The sequence below is a fragment of the Gymnoscopelus microlampas genome, assembly GCF_963454915.1.
Source record: "Gymnoscopelus microlampas genome assembly, chromosome: 22".
NCBI lineage: Eukaryota > Metazoa > Chordata > Actinopteri > Myctophiformes > Myctophidae > Gymnoscopelus > Gymnoscopelus microlampas.
The window spans coordinates 27,030,692-27,043,180 of record NC_139959.1 but is presented as its reverse complement, the minus strand read 5'-3'; the positions used below and the strand labels follow the sequence as shown (position 1 = coordinate 27,043,180).

Here is a 12,489-nt window from a genome sequence, read left to right as displayed (position 1 = left end):
CACTGGCTCCCGGTTGTTTTTAGGATTGATTTTAAAATTCTTTTAATAGTTTATAAAGCTCTAAATGGTCTGGCACCTTCCTACCTCTATGACTGCCTAGAGAGATATGTTCCAAACCGGCCCCTCAGGTCTTCAAGTGCTGACCTGCTCGAGGTGCCTACAATGACATATAAAAAATATGGTGAAGCAGCATTCTGCTTTTACGGACCAACAGTGTGGAATAAACTCCCATTACACCTAAGACAGGCAGCCTCTGTCAATAGCTTTAAAGCACAGCTCAAGACCTATTTCTTCACTCTTGCTTTTAGCTGATTCTTTGGTTGATTTTTAAGTCCTCACTGTATTGCCTATTTTAATGTTGTTTTATGCTTTTGCTTTTATTTTATTTTTGTTTGCTTTATTGTTAAATTGGTTGTAACTGTGGCTGTATTCTTGCTCTGTAAAGCACTTTGCGCTGCATTTCATGTCATGAAAGGTGCTATACAAATAAAGTTTATTATTATTATTAAATAGCTTTATATTCTTATAGTAATCATCATTGCTTTATTGAACAAGAAAAAGCATTTTCAGGTCAGGATACCAATTGTATCCAATCAGGATAGAGAACTCAGTCAGGAGGATACAGATAAAACAAGTGAAATTGGAAGTGCTGACACAAAGAAAAGTAGACAAAATTGGAACTGGAACACTATACAAATAAAGCTGATAAATGGGTACTCTCTCCTGATTGGCTGAAATGTTGTCACCTACCTGAAAATTAATTTTCTGTTTATTAAAGAGCTGGAGAGACAGGGAGACCGCTGTAACTGAACAAACACTCAATAGCAATGATTACTATCTGAATGTTCTCGCATGAACTTTTGTGGTTCCACAGATTGAAAGCCCATTAATGTTTCCCATAGAGATTTCTGGAAAGATTTATATTAATTATTCTAAGCCTGGAACCAAGCCACCCAGGCTCCTGTTGATTCATGACCATAAAACATTTGATTCTGTGTCAATTTCTTTTTTGAAAACCGCAAAAAAGGGGTATTAATTAAATATAGTATATAATATAATTAAATATTCAAATATGTTTTGACACAGAATCAAATGTTTTATGGTCATGATTCACCAGGAGCTTGGATGGCTTGGTTTAAAATAATATAAATATATATTTTAAATTTCTATGGGAAAAATGAACAGACTTTCGATCTGTGGAACCACAAAATGGCCACCACTGCCATGCCCTGTACGTAGCCTGCAATGCGTTGTGAGCTCTATTTTCGGTTAGACACCAGAGTACAACTAAAGTGTAAATTGGCCACGATAAGGCTCAAAAGTGGCTTGTGTTGTGCTACAGCTATCAAACTAAAATATTATATTTATTCTTTGTCCTACAAGTCTTCATCAACTGTTATGTTACACAGAACTCCTATCTGGTAATTAATACGTTGCTGTGGCCTATAAGAGGGGCAGCCAAATGACTAAAATGTAAAATATAGGCCAGGTCTATTCAATTAATATCGAATAATATGATAACGAAAAATGAATACAAGATTTTTATTAAAGTGTTTAACTTTAAGGGTTATTAAATTCAAGCTCACAACAAGATTCACTCACATTTTCTGTACTTTATTTAATAAATAAATTTGGGAGAGGGGAACATAATATTGAAATAAAAGGCACTTTGAAAACAATACTGTGTAGACCTATCTACTGTAGGCCTTTGTGTGGTATCTCAGGGGCATACTAGACTAGAGGTCATTCATGGGATACTCTTCAAACAAAAGACTTTCTAGTGACATACACAAGTGTGAGTTCATAATTTGTTCACAATTTGCAACGTAAGCTGACAAAAAGCAAAAAAAAACAAGACAATATATTTGGCTTACTTGACATGAGCACAGAGTAGGACCTGAGAATGTAGAATTAAAATGATCATTGCATTTTAGTTGTACCTTATTTCATCATTTTCATAACAATACAAATCATTTGATTGTTCAACACGGCCACACTTTGACCTTTAAAAACAAGTGGTATACAATCCCTTTGTGATAGTATCTGAATGCTAAAAAAAAGAAAAACAATTTTATGCTTCCGATATGGACCTTCTCAATTATTTACTCTATGTCTCTGTCCTTCAAGAAGGACTGCAGTACTTCATAAGGTTGCGCTCGGAAATACATTCTGAGAATCTGCTCCGGTTTCAGAGTGCCCTGGTTTTGATATATCAGTTCATTTCTAAACGTTCAGAGGAGATACTAATTAACTAACGTTGCCATTTTGATCTTCTAATATTCATTCAATTCATCACGTCCATGTAAAAAAAATATTATTATTATTTTGTTACATAAAGATGTACGTTGAATACTGTCTAGACTAGCGTACCAAACAAGCCAGTGTGCTCTCTGATTGCTCTGGAAGCACAGCACTTAGAATTTCAGAACGACCAGAGAGCTCAGAGCGTACTTCCGAACGCATCCTCAGAGTGCAATAAATCATTTTTAAAACATTCGATATTTCTTACCAATGTGAATTTTGCACTTTTGTAAGCCACAACTAACTTGATAATGCTACCACGTTGTAATCTACTGACCTTCATTGAATGTTCAACATTGTCCAACACTTTGTAGTGTATATGTTGCTCTACATATACACACATATCATATAATGTATACCTATGTGTGACAAACTATGTATTTAACTCAGGTCCTCTTGGAAATACACAAGACATCAGTGCACAGAGAAAGTAAGAGTATCTGGAGACAAGGAGATAAATGTAAGTGACAGAGAGAAAACATGATAGTGAGAGAGAATGAAAGTGAGAAAGAAAGAGAAATAGATACTTGTCCATCATACATCCATAGTCTACACATTGTGTTGGTAAAAAAAAAAAGCAAAAGTAATTTGCCCATACCAGTCCCGTGGCAGGAAAAAACACACACCTTATTTCCATCATCTTTAGCAAATATGCAACTTTAACGTATATATACACATATACTGTACATTTAAAATACAATGAGAAAGAAATAAATGATAAATTGTTATTAAAAAGAAATACAGATGCAGTGGCCAAATTGTTATAATACTGAAGCGAAGTGATGGACATACTGTCGGATCTAGCACATGTTCCCCTCATGGAGGACATACTGTAGGCTCTACCACACGTTCCTAGAGATGAAGGACACACTGGAGGCTCTACCACACGCTCCTCTCATGCCACCAGAGCTACTATATAGTGTCATTTTCTCAAATGCTTGCTGACAATGTTCTTGCAAACCAGGAGGGCCATCATTTGCCTTCGTATTTGGGATTGACCACAGTCGTAACAGCACTCTTGTAGATTGGGTTCTCACCCTGAAAAAGAAAAAAAAGAAAGTGTGAGTCTCTCATACAAGTGTGTTAACACGTTCAGTGCATAGCAGGTAAAGGTAAACCAATAGGAAAACCACAGCAAAATCCAGACATCCACTTTGACACAAATGCAACATTTGTGACCCTTAACACGAACAGAGAGCACTCGAGTCAACAATCACAACATGCTATTTTTATAATGAGCCAAACTCCCAGAATTCACGTACAACAGGGACCTCACATTGATTTCATAAGACAACATACTCTCTGGGCAAGGTTTTTACATCCTATTACCGGCAACCACATGAACTCCAGTGTCCCTTTTATGGACATGTCATAATAGGCGAACATTTGGTGTGCTACTTTCGCCGAATACATTTTGTATAGACTCTACACCAAATCTCTTCGGCCCTGTATTCATGCTGTGAATGACGACGTAAATGAGGCCACCCATGGTGAAACTAATGGTAATTACAGCCAGGGCTGCCTATTGTTCTCTCGCCGCCATAGACTTTCACAGTAGAACGCGAGAGAGCGGCCTGCAACGAGCAGCGGGGGGGCCGCAGTGGACCCCCTACGACAGCTTGACACCCCTGGAGAGGGAGAAAAGGAGGGGGCCAAGTATAGAGCCCTGGGGGACAACGTTCATTGAAGTAAGAAGTATATAGTAAGAGGTTAATACTCTAAACCCTAAACAGGTTGTGTGACCTTTTAACTATTGTCTATCACAGCACACTCATGCATTTGCTCCAACTATGACCCGTACTGTAAGTGTGTACCTGCCTAGTGGACGAATCAGTTTGCCCACTTATTTGTCATTTGAAAGTGTAGAGATACAGGTGGAATTAAACAAAACACAGGAGTGCGATTAAGAGTGAAACAGGAAATGCATACAAAAAGAAAGCCCATGCAGGCGATACAAGCAGAGAGGAAAGGAATACAAACTTATAGGACGCCAGCTTTACGTCCATAGTTTGGGTTCTGGAACTTATTGATAGGACTCTTGTATATGGGGTTCTCTTGCTACAGGTAGACAATTGGGAAATAAAAGAACATAAGCACAGCTAACAGACAGAAGAGAAGGCTAAATAATGGACAGATGAGTATGAAAAGAGAGAGATGGAGAAAAAGGCAGAATGGCAAACACACGCACAAGACAGAGAAGGAAATAATTGAAATGAAGAGAAACAGTGACTCCACGGTTGGATTTGAATGTATCTACTGTGAATACATATGTTCTGAGCTCTAGACAGAACACTAGACAGACATCTCTCTGAGATTCATCAATAGCCCCTTTATCTTGCTAGGAAAGGAAGGACAGTGATTGTGTTCTAAGAAGAAAGAAATATCTTCCTTTTCCTAAGAAAAAGATGTACAAACCTAGGTGTCTGTGTGCCTAAACTTTCCGCCTCCTTTGACATGGGACATCTGTGTCATAAATCCCCTATTTACTGCACAATATAACGTTTCCATGAATTACCAAACACTTGCCACTAGGTGGAGCTAAAATACAAGGGATTCAGTTATACAGAAAAAGGAGGTTATGTCCATATTGATGCTGGCTAACAGAGAGGAGAAGAAGAACCAGGAAGATGGGGGTATGTTCAGGGTGCATAACATTCCCCCAAAAGTTCCAGACAGTCTCCATTTTTGAAAGTCAATCATTCAATCTATTTACGCAGCTGTGTAGAAAAAGGAGTGAGGTTATCAACCGGTCTGGTATTCCCATCCCATCTCATCCGCTACTGTGAAAACGCAGTTCTTCAGTAGCTTGTCTCTGTACAGCAGACTCTGCACAGCAGACCACACCTGTTTTCCACATCTCAATTACTCAACTTTTGGAGAACGCAAAATGCAGCCAAAAGTCCCCAAACACATGTTTTTAAATCTCCCCTAAACGCTCATCTTTCCCGGTTATTGTTAGTTATTGGTGGTGTTTTTTTCTTCCTTTCTTCTCACTCACCGTATCCCATTTAGCATTCATCTTCTCCTTCTCAAACTTGGCAAACTCTCTTCTGTCGTGGATGATCATGAGCAGCTTCCAGATCAGCAGAAGGGCCAGGCCAATCAGGACAATGCCGGCCACCACGCCCGCCACGATGGGAATGGTGTCAGGGCCGGCAGGGCAGTCTGAAAAAACAAGGGAGAGTACAGTAACGCATTATGTTAGCTTGAAACAACAAATGCTAAATTATTTTATATATAACATTGCTCCAGGCATAACATAACATAACATAACATTCCTCGTGTTTTCAAAAGGCCACAATTCTTTCCACTGGTCCCAGTCTTTCACCAACCCTCTGGTGATATGTCGTTCATGATCGATTTGTTCAAATGAACTAGTTCATTTGCCACGAACATGAACAAGCTCGTTCACTTTCTGAAACTGTTACGTTCACGCGCGACGTAAAGAAAAACGCTCCCACGATAGTGTTTTACACACATTATAAAGCATACATTAACCACTTAAGCCCTATTTTATACCTAGGCTATTTGAAAATAGACAATCGTCTATTTTCAAATATGTTAGTGCTTTTACTTTTGGTACTTTAAGTATATTTTGATGCCAACACTTTTGTACTTTTACTCAAGTAAATTTTGAACACAAAAGAATTGCGCTACTGAACGAGAACGTGAACGAATCATTTGAACGAATCAGCCGTGAACGTGAACGAAATCGTTCGTTCACTGAAATGAACTTTTTTTCCCACCACTACAACCATCCGCCTACCCTGTGTTTCTACCACACGGACCTCCTCTCTCTCTCCATGTTGTTGCTTACCCAGTGTTTCTACCACGTGGACCTCTTTCACCGTGCTGTTGACGACGGCGAAGGTGAAGTAGAACCAGCAGTCGTTGGCGTCTCTCTCCTTGCAGTGCATCAATGGGAAGCCGGCGGTGTTGGGCTGGGGCAGCTTGTCCCGGTCCTTCACCTTGATCAGGTTAAAGTAGCTGCACTCTTTCTCGCATACGTCCTTCTTCTCACCCGTGCCGAACGCCCGGCACTGGACACACTCCCTGCGGAGGAATATGTTGTTAGTGGCGGTGTGCTGTGGTATTTCCTCGGCGGTACGTACGGCTGGGCATCGTTTGAAAATGTACAGATATACCGGCGCAGATACCGATCTTTGAGAGTAAACACATCTTTCTACATTAACATTCATTATGATGATGACGATGACGATGATTATAATTATAATAATTATTTATTGTATTTTGTTTTACAAAATAAGCCAAAACCTCACAAATGCTTCTGTGCTTCATGTTGTCTTATCTTAAAAAAAAAAAAAAACATCCCTAGTGGCACATTGGTGAGACATGTTAAAACGACTCGCTCACAGTGGTGTAAAGTAAGTACATTTACTCAAGTACTGTACTTAGGTACAATTTTGAGGTATTTTTTACTTTACTAGAGTCATTTCCAAGTCATTTCCAATTTTCAGTACTTCTGCTCCACTACACCTCAGAGGAAATTTTTGTACTTTTACTCTACTATAATTATTTGAAAACTTTAGTTACTAGTATTTACTTTGTAGATTTTGATTATTATTACAAAACGTACATTAACCACTTCAGCCCTATATATATTTCGGCCATTTGAAAATAGGCCACAAATGTTTTTCGGCCAAAAATTCATTGCGTTGTGATGCGACGCATTGTAGATCTGCTATTTTCAAAGGATTTTTTATACATTTTGAACTTGTGAAATGTGACATTCTGCAAAATGGGTACTTTTACTTATGGTACTTTAAGTACATGTGATGCCAGTACTTTTACTTAAGTAAAATTTTGAACACAGGCCTTTTGCTTGTAACTGCATGGCAGAATTGATACTTTTATTTAAAGGAGGAGTTCACCCAAAAAATGACTTATTTTCTATCAATTACACACCCCATGAAGCCTTGATTTCATGGATTTATTTTTGTTTTTGTGGCATTCGTAAGACAATAATTTGATGACTGTGTGTATCTCCGGTAGGAGACACAAATAATCTACTTTGTGTCTCCTACCGGATACATTAGCGGTAGGAGACAGGATTCAAATTATTAGCTTAGGAATGCGACAAAAACAAAAAATAATCCATGGATTCAAGGCTTCATAGGGTGTGCAATTGATAGAAAATAAGTCATTTTTTGGGTGAACTCCTCCTTTAAGTAAAACATTTGAGTACTTTTTCTACTCACTTGTGTTCAGGGCACACTGTGGGACAGGTAGGGCAGGCCTCACAGGTGGGGCCCTGGAACTTGGGGTTGGTACACTTGCAGGTTCCACAATCGCAGGTTCCCCTGCCGTTACAGATCTGCTGGTTGCTCGCCATGCAGGTGCTCGTGTCTAGTGAACAGTCACAGGCACTCCCGGTCCACATGGGGTCGCAGATACACACTCTGCAGTCACAGCGTCCGTGCCCTGGGTGCAAGAGAAAGCCATCAAACAAGATTGTTTCCAGTTAGTTCCATTCAGAAACAACATTTTTCGGTAAAGGCAATACATCCTATTTTAGTCGCAGGACAATGTCACAATGCTGGTCATCAATTACAATTGCACAATTTAGGTATTTAGCATGAACTCTAGTAGAGTGCAGAGAGAACATTGTAGTGCCTCAAAGAAACTAGTATACCAGGTAAACAATGAAACTCGCATCTTTCCAAACAACATGCAATTCTCAACATTTGTGGTAAATCTAATTGGGGGAAACTGGGGGAAGCTGTCTCAAGCCATCACATGATTCAGACACAGTAGTGCCTCTCTACATCTATGCAACGTCTTTACTTAGTGCCTTAGTGATACCAAGCAGTTTTGTTCAGTCTACTTCACAAAAGCTGTTGAGACAGACGTTTTCAGGTCTATTCCATTCTGTCAATGTAAATTTGACCCAGTGTAACCCTGGTGACCTCATTCCCATGGGGGTTTAGTGATTTTAAAGTACATCCCACTTGTCATCCTCACCTCCGCACAGCCTGTTCCCGGCACGGTCACAGTTGAAGTTGTCGCACTCGCAGTACTGGCCAGTGTACCGCTCGTCGGGGTGGTTGTTCCTCTTCTTGCACTCGCACGTCCCGCAGATGCAGTCTCCGTTGTTGCTGCAGATGTCGGTGCCGTTGTCCTTCCGGCACGCCTTGTCCATGTCCTCTGTGGGCACGTCGTTGCTGCTGCACTCGCACTGTCTGCCCACGCGCCCTTCGTTGCACCTGAGAGAGACGGAGGGGAGGACAGATTAGGTTGACCATGATCAACTCCACAACGCTCCAGACTTTACAGTACAGTGCTTTATCACTCACATGGAATTCAGCTCAGGTTGTTCTTACTGATGAATACACCAAATTTACTCTTGGCGATCAGTAATTTGATCTTATAATAATATATATAAAAAATAACAGCCACCACAAGTCAATAACAAAGTCAGCCTATTAGTCAGCCTAATATTGCAAGAATTAGAGGGTTCAAGTCTAAACAGGAGTTAGAGAAACATTATCTGGTGGTCGTCTCTCAGAAAGCTTGAGTTCATTCAGAATGCAGCTGTTAGTTATAACTAGACCTAAAAAAGCTGAACACATTGCAATAATTCTCAGATCTCTTCCAGTGATCTCTTCCAGAGTCAAAGACTTAATTTTAAAATGTAGCTGACTGTCTTTAAATCATTCAATGTATTAAGGCCAAACTACATCCCAGACTTGGTTTTACATTATGAATCTGGAGAAGTATCAGGTCATCAAAGACCGGCCTACTAAATTATCCCAGATTTAAAAACAAGGCAGCGTTTACTTATTATGCTTGAACAAACTTTTAAATCCTGCCTTTATGTCTAGAAGTTTCAGCCAAAGTATACTGATTAATAAACTTTTCTTTTGATCCACAGTGGTGCATTTTAAGTAGTGAATTGCTGATTCTGATGGAGTATTGTGAGATCAAGAGGAAGTGTAAAGACAAAATGAGTTTAGGACTTCAATACGGTCGTTCATATACAGTGTGCAGGGGACACTAGCACATTTTGGCTACATTTGAGTAAACTCATGGAATAATTGGTGTCTGGAAAAGCCATAAGCTCTGAGAGTTTTGGGAAATCCCAGGGTCTGAGAGCCCAACTATGATCTGGGAACATATAAATGTTTTTGAAACACAAAACCAGTAATGGTATCATGGTTATTTCCACACGGTGGCTTAGCAGAAGGATAAATGCTCTTACACAATATTACGAGATACTTCTGACAAACCCCACTTTAGTGTTGACAGACAGCGCACAACTTGACCGAGTATAATACCTATAATTGCACTTTGACCTAGCTTATATGCTATTTTCTGTTTCTCCATTTTATGTATTATATATTATTTATTTCTCTTTCTTTTTGTGCCTTACAATATGTAAAGCACTCTGAATTGCCTTTGTGTATGTGCAACACAAATAAACTGGCCTCGCCCTGTATTACAGTATAATTGATAATTAATTAAATGCATGAGGCTCTTCTCAAACAGGAACTCACTTGCAGGCACCACATTCGTATGTTCCATTTCCGTGGTGGCAGAGCTCACTGTTCTGGATGCCATCCTTGTGACATTCACACTCACAGATGAAGTTCAACGTGATCTCCACCTCCTCTGTGAAGCCCAGTGGTTTAATCTTAATGACTTCAGACTTGCCCTGCTTGGGACAGCCCACAGCAGTCACACTGATGGTGAACATCACCTACCGGTTTAGGGAGGGAGGAAGCAACCAGTCAATAGAGCTCAAATACTGGGTGACAGCAGATACCTTGTGTAAAATGCAAAAGGGTGATTGTTCTAAATCTTCGAAGTCAAATCTGAAATCCAATAACCTTTAAAAGGTTACCAGTGTTACCAGTGTTATTTCATGTTCAGCCCATTGACTTCAATTCATTATACATACAGTAGCATGCAACATCTAGTTATTTTGGATTAATTACGGTTACCATTCCGTCATAGTGACGTATCAGCTTTATTTATGGTTATGTCTCAGTCAGAGTGACGTGGTCGTGGTCAGCCCACCCACCCATCCACCCGCCAATTTTAACCAATTTTGATATATAATTCAACTTTCAGATGTGAAACCCACCTTAAACGTATTCGTTTCTCTGGGAAATATGCTGGTCACCATGAAGGCTTCACTTTTTAAATCAATGTGCGTTCAACGTCATTTAAAACACAATGATAAAAAATAAATAAAGGCAACATAGAGTTCACTATGTTGGATTTCCTATCATAAACAAGTTTTAAATGTATTTTTACACTGTAGTGAAATGAATGGCAAGTTGGCAACCAATGGCTTCCTGGAAGGTACTGTAGGAAGAACTACAGTACGGTATGCTTTGGAAAATGTACTTGTACATGACTTGTGGTCAATGGCTAGCCTAAACATGCAATAGCACCGGTATGGTCCTTTAATGGCACAGACTTTTCCATCCCAAGGACCCTCACACAGCCATATCCTCTGGCTACAGCCCCCATATTGCAATATAGCAACAAAAACAAACAAAACTGAAAGTAGCAAAAATAGCCAATCTACACACTCGCAATGCATTGCGATGTGACCATTGCAGATCTGTTATTTTAGATTTATTTTGTAAATTTGGGGCATTGGAATGCCATTTCAGTCGCAAATATAACAAGAATGAAATCTTCTACTTCAGTACCCACCTCATCGCCGATGGAGATGTTGGAACACTTGCGGCCGTTTTCACCCTCGCTGACCACGCCGGTCTTGCAACGGGACGTATACGCTATGGTCACTCCCTCTGGCAGCTTGCTGTTCTCCAGAATGACCTCCGATGAGAGTGACTGCCAGAAACACGGAGATAACATGCAAATGTTATTACAGCCCTCCACGGAATGTCAGCTGGTAGCTTTGTTTAGCCAGGCCACAATCCACAAGTGTTAAGCCCAGCACTGAGCATGAATACATGTTTCTAAATAGTTTGGATGGTTATAAACCGTTGCAAAGACATTGAGAATGTTAATGCTTTAATGTTTTAGATAATAGTGCATAAGTGGCAGTGATTGAAGTAGACCGTGAATCTATTCTACAGTATACTGTACTTACGTTGTAGGCGTCAATGATGAGGTTTATCACATTGCTAGAGTTGGCAGACAGTGTTCCCACTGCAGACTTTGGAATCAGATTCTTCAGCTCCTGAGCAGAGAAAATATACATCAGTGCACATTTATGTCAGCGGGATCCTGCAATCACTGGAAACCCTACTGTAAGCCACGAGCGAGGAAGAACAATACTTTGTTTTCAGCTTTTAGTTTTTAACTGCGGCACACAAATACACGGCCAGAATGGTAAAACCCCAAACTATGATGAGGTTTTAAGAAACTCTGGTAAGCCATTTTTCTAGATTTAAAAAAGATTCATTATGGGCTTGATATTTGAAATAATAAGGTGTTGTTCCGTATTGAGGTTTCAGTCATGGTGGACAAAACAATGGAACTTTTATCCAACTCTGTTATCCAGTTGGGTTAAAATAAACAGCAGCAGGGCAGAAGGAAATCATCAGAGCTTCAAGGAGATGCTACTGTTAACCAGGAGCAGATGCCGTTAGTCTGGGTAAATGTTTGGAAGTACTGGGCTTCTTCCAAACATGCTCACTGACATTGGAGAAGGAGATGACCAGCAAAGACAAAGATAACCGAGATAAGGACATAAAAACAACTGTAAATCTAATTTTATGCTTCATCGTGATAAGTTTGCTTGAAAATAATAGAAAATAAATAAAGATTTCCAACTGAGTAACATGTGACAAATCTGTCATCCAGAGAACGAGCGAGGACTAACTTTATATACGGGCTGGAACTCCTCGGTGACGGCAAATATGGTCTGAATGTTGTTGTCGCTCAGCTTCTGAACCAGATGAGCGATGGAGGGATAATCCTAAAATGAGAGAAAGGAAAGCCACAATTCACCATAAATAGAGATACAAAATGTCAGTGGAAAGAGACAATCCCAGCACTTTCTCACATATGGAGCTCGTTAAGTTAACCACTTAAGCCTAATGTATACATCGTCGTACGACGGTGTCACGTGGTACAAAAATGTCAGATATACGAGCTCACAAAGCGTCACAATGTGATGAGTTGTGACCTTGTAGCTCTGCTATTTGTGAACATTTTTAGAAAGGTGACAAACAATTCAGGCAGAGG

The 12,489-nt window shown here is 39.8% G+C and overlaps 1 protein-coding gene across 1 annotated transcript in view; it reads right to left on the bottom strand.

Annotated features, from left to right (window-relative positions):
* Positions 1-1,598: 1,598 nt before the first annotated feature.
* LOC311038866 (integrin beta-1-like) overlaps positions 1,599-12,489 on the bottom strand; it is a 37,178-nt gene continuing 26,287 nt past the window's right edge. Inside the window, exons 8-16 of the mRNA XM_084048483.1 lie at positions 12,125-12,220; positions 11,390-11,479; positions 10,987-11,127; positions 9,816-10,018; positions 8,284-8,525; positions 7,521-7,743; positions 6,119-6,354; positions 5,300-5,466; positions 1,599-3,339 (exon numbers count right to left, since the gene is read on the bottom strand). Coding sequence (XP_083904609.1) covers positions 3,274-3,339; positions 5,300-5,466; positions 6,119-6,354; positions 7,521-7,743; positions 8,284-8,525; positions 9,816-10,018; positions 10,987-11,127; positions 11,390-11,479; positions 12,125-12,220 — 1,464 coding nt within the window. The 3' untranslated portion in view covers positions 1,599-3,273. The remainder of the gene's footprint in view (positions 3,340-5,299; positions 5,467-6,118; positions 6,355-7,520; positions 7,744-8,283; positions 8,526-9,815; positions 10,019-10,986; positions 11,128-11,389; positions 11,480-12,124; positions 12,221-12,489) is intronic.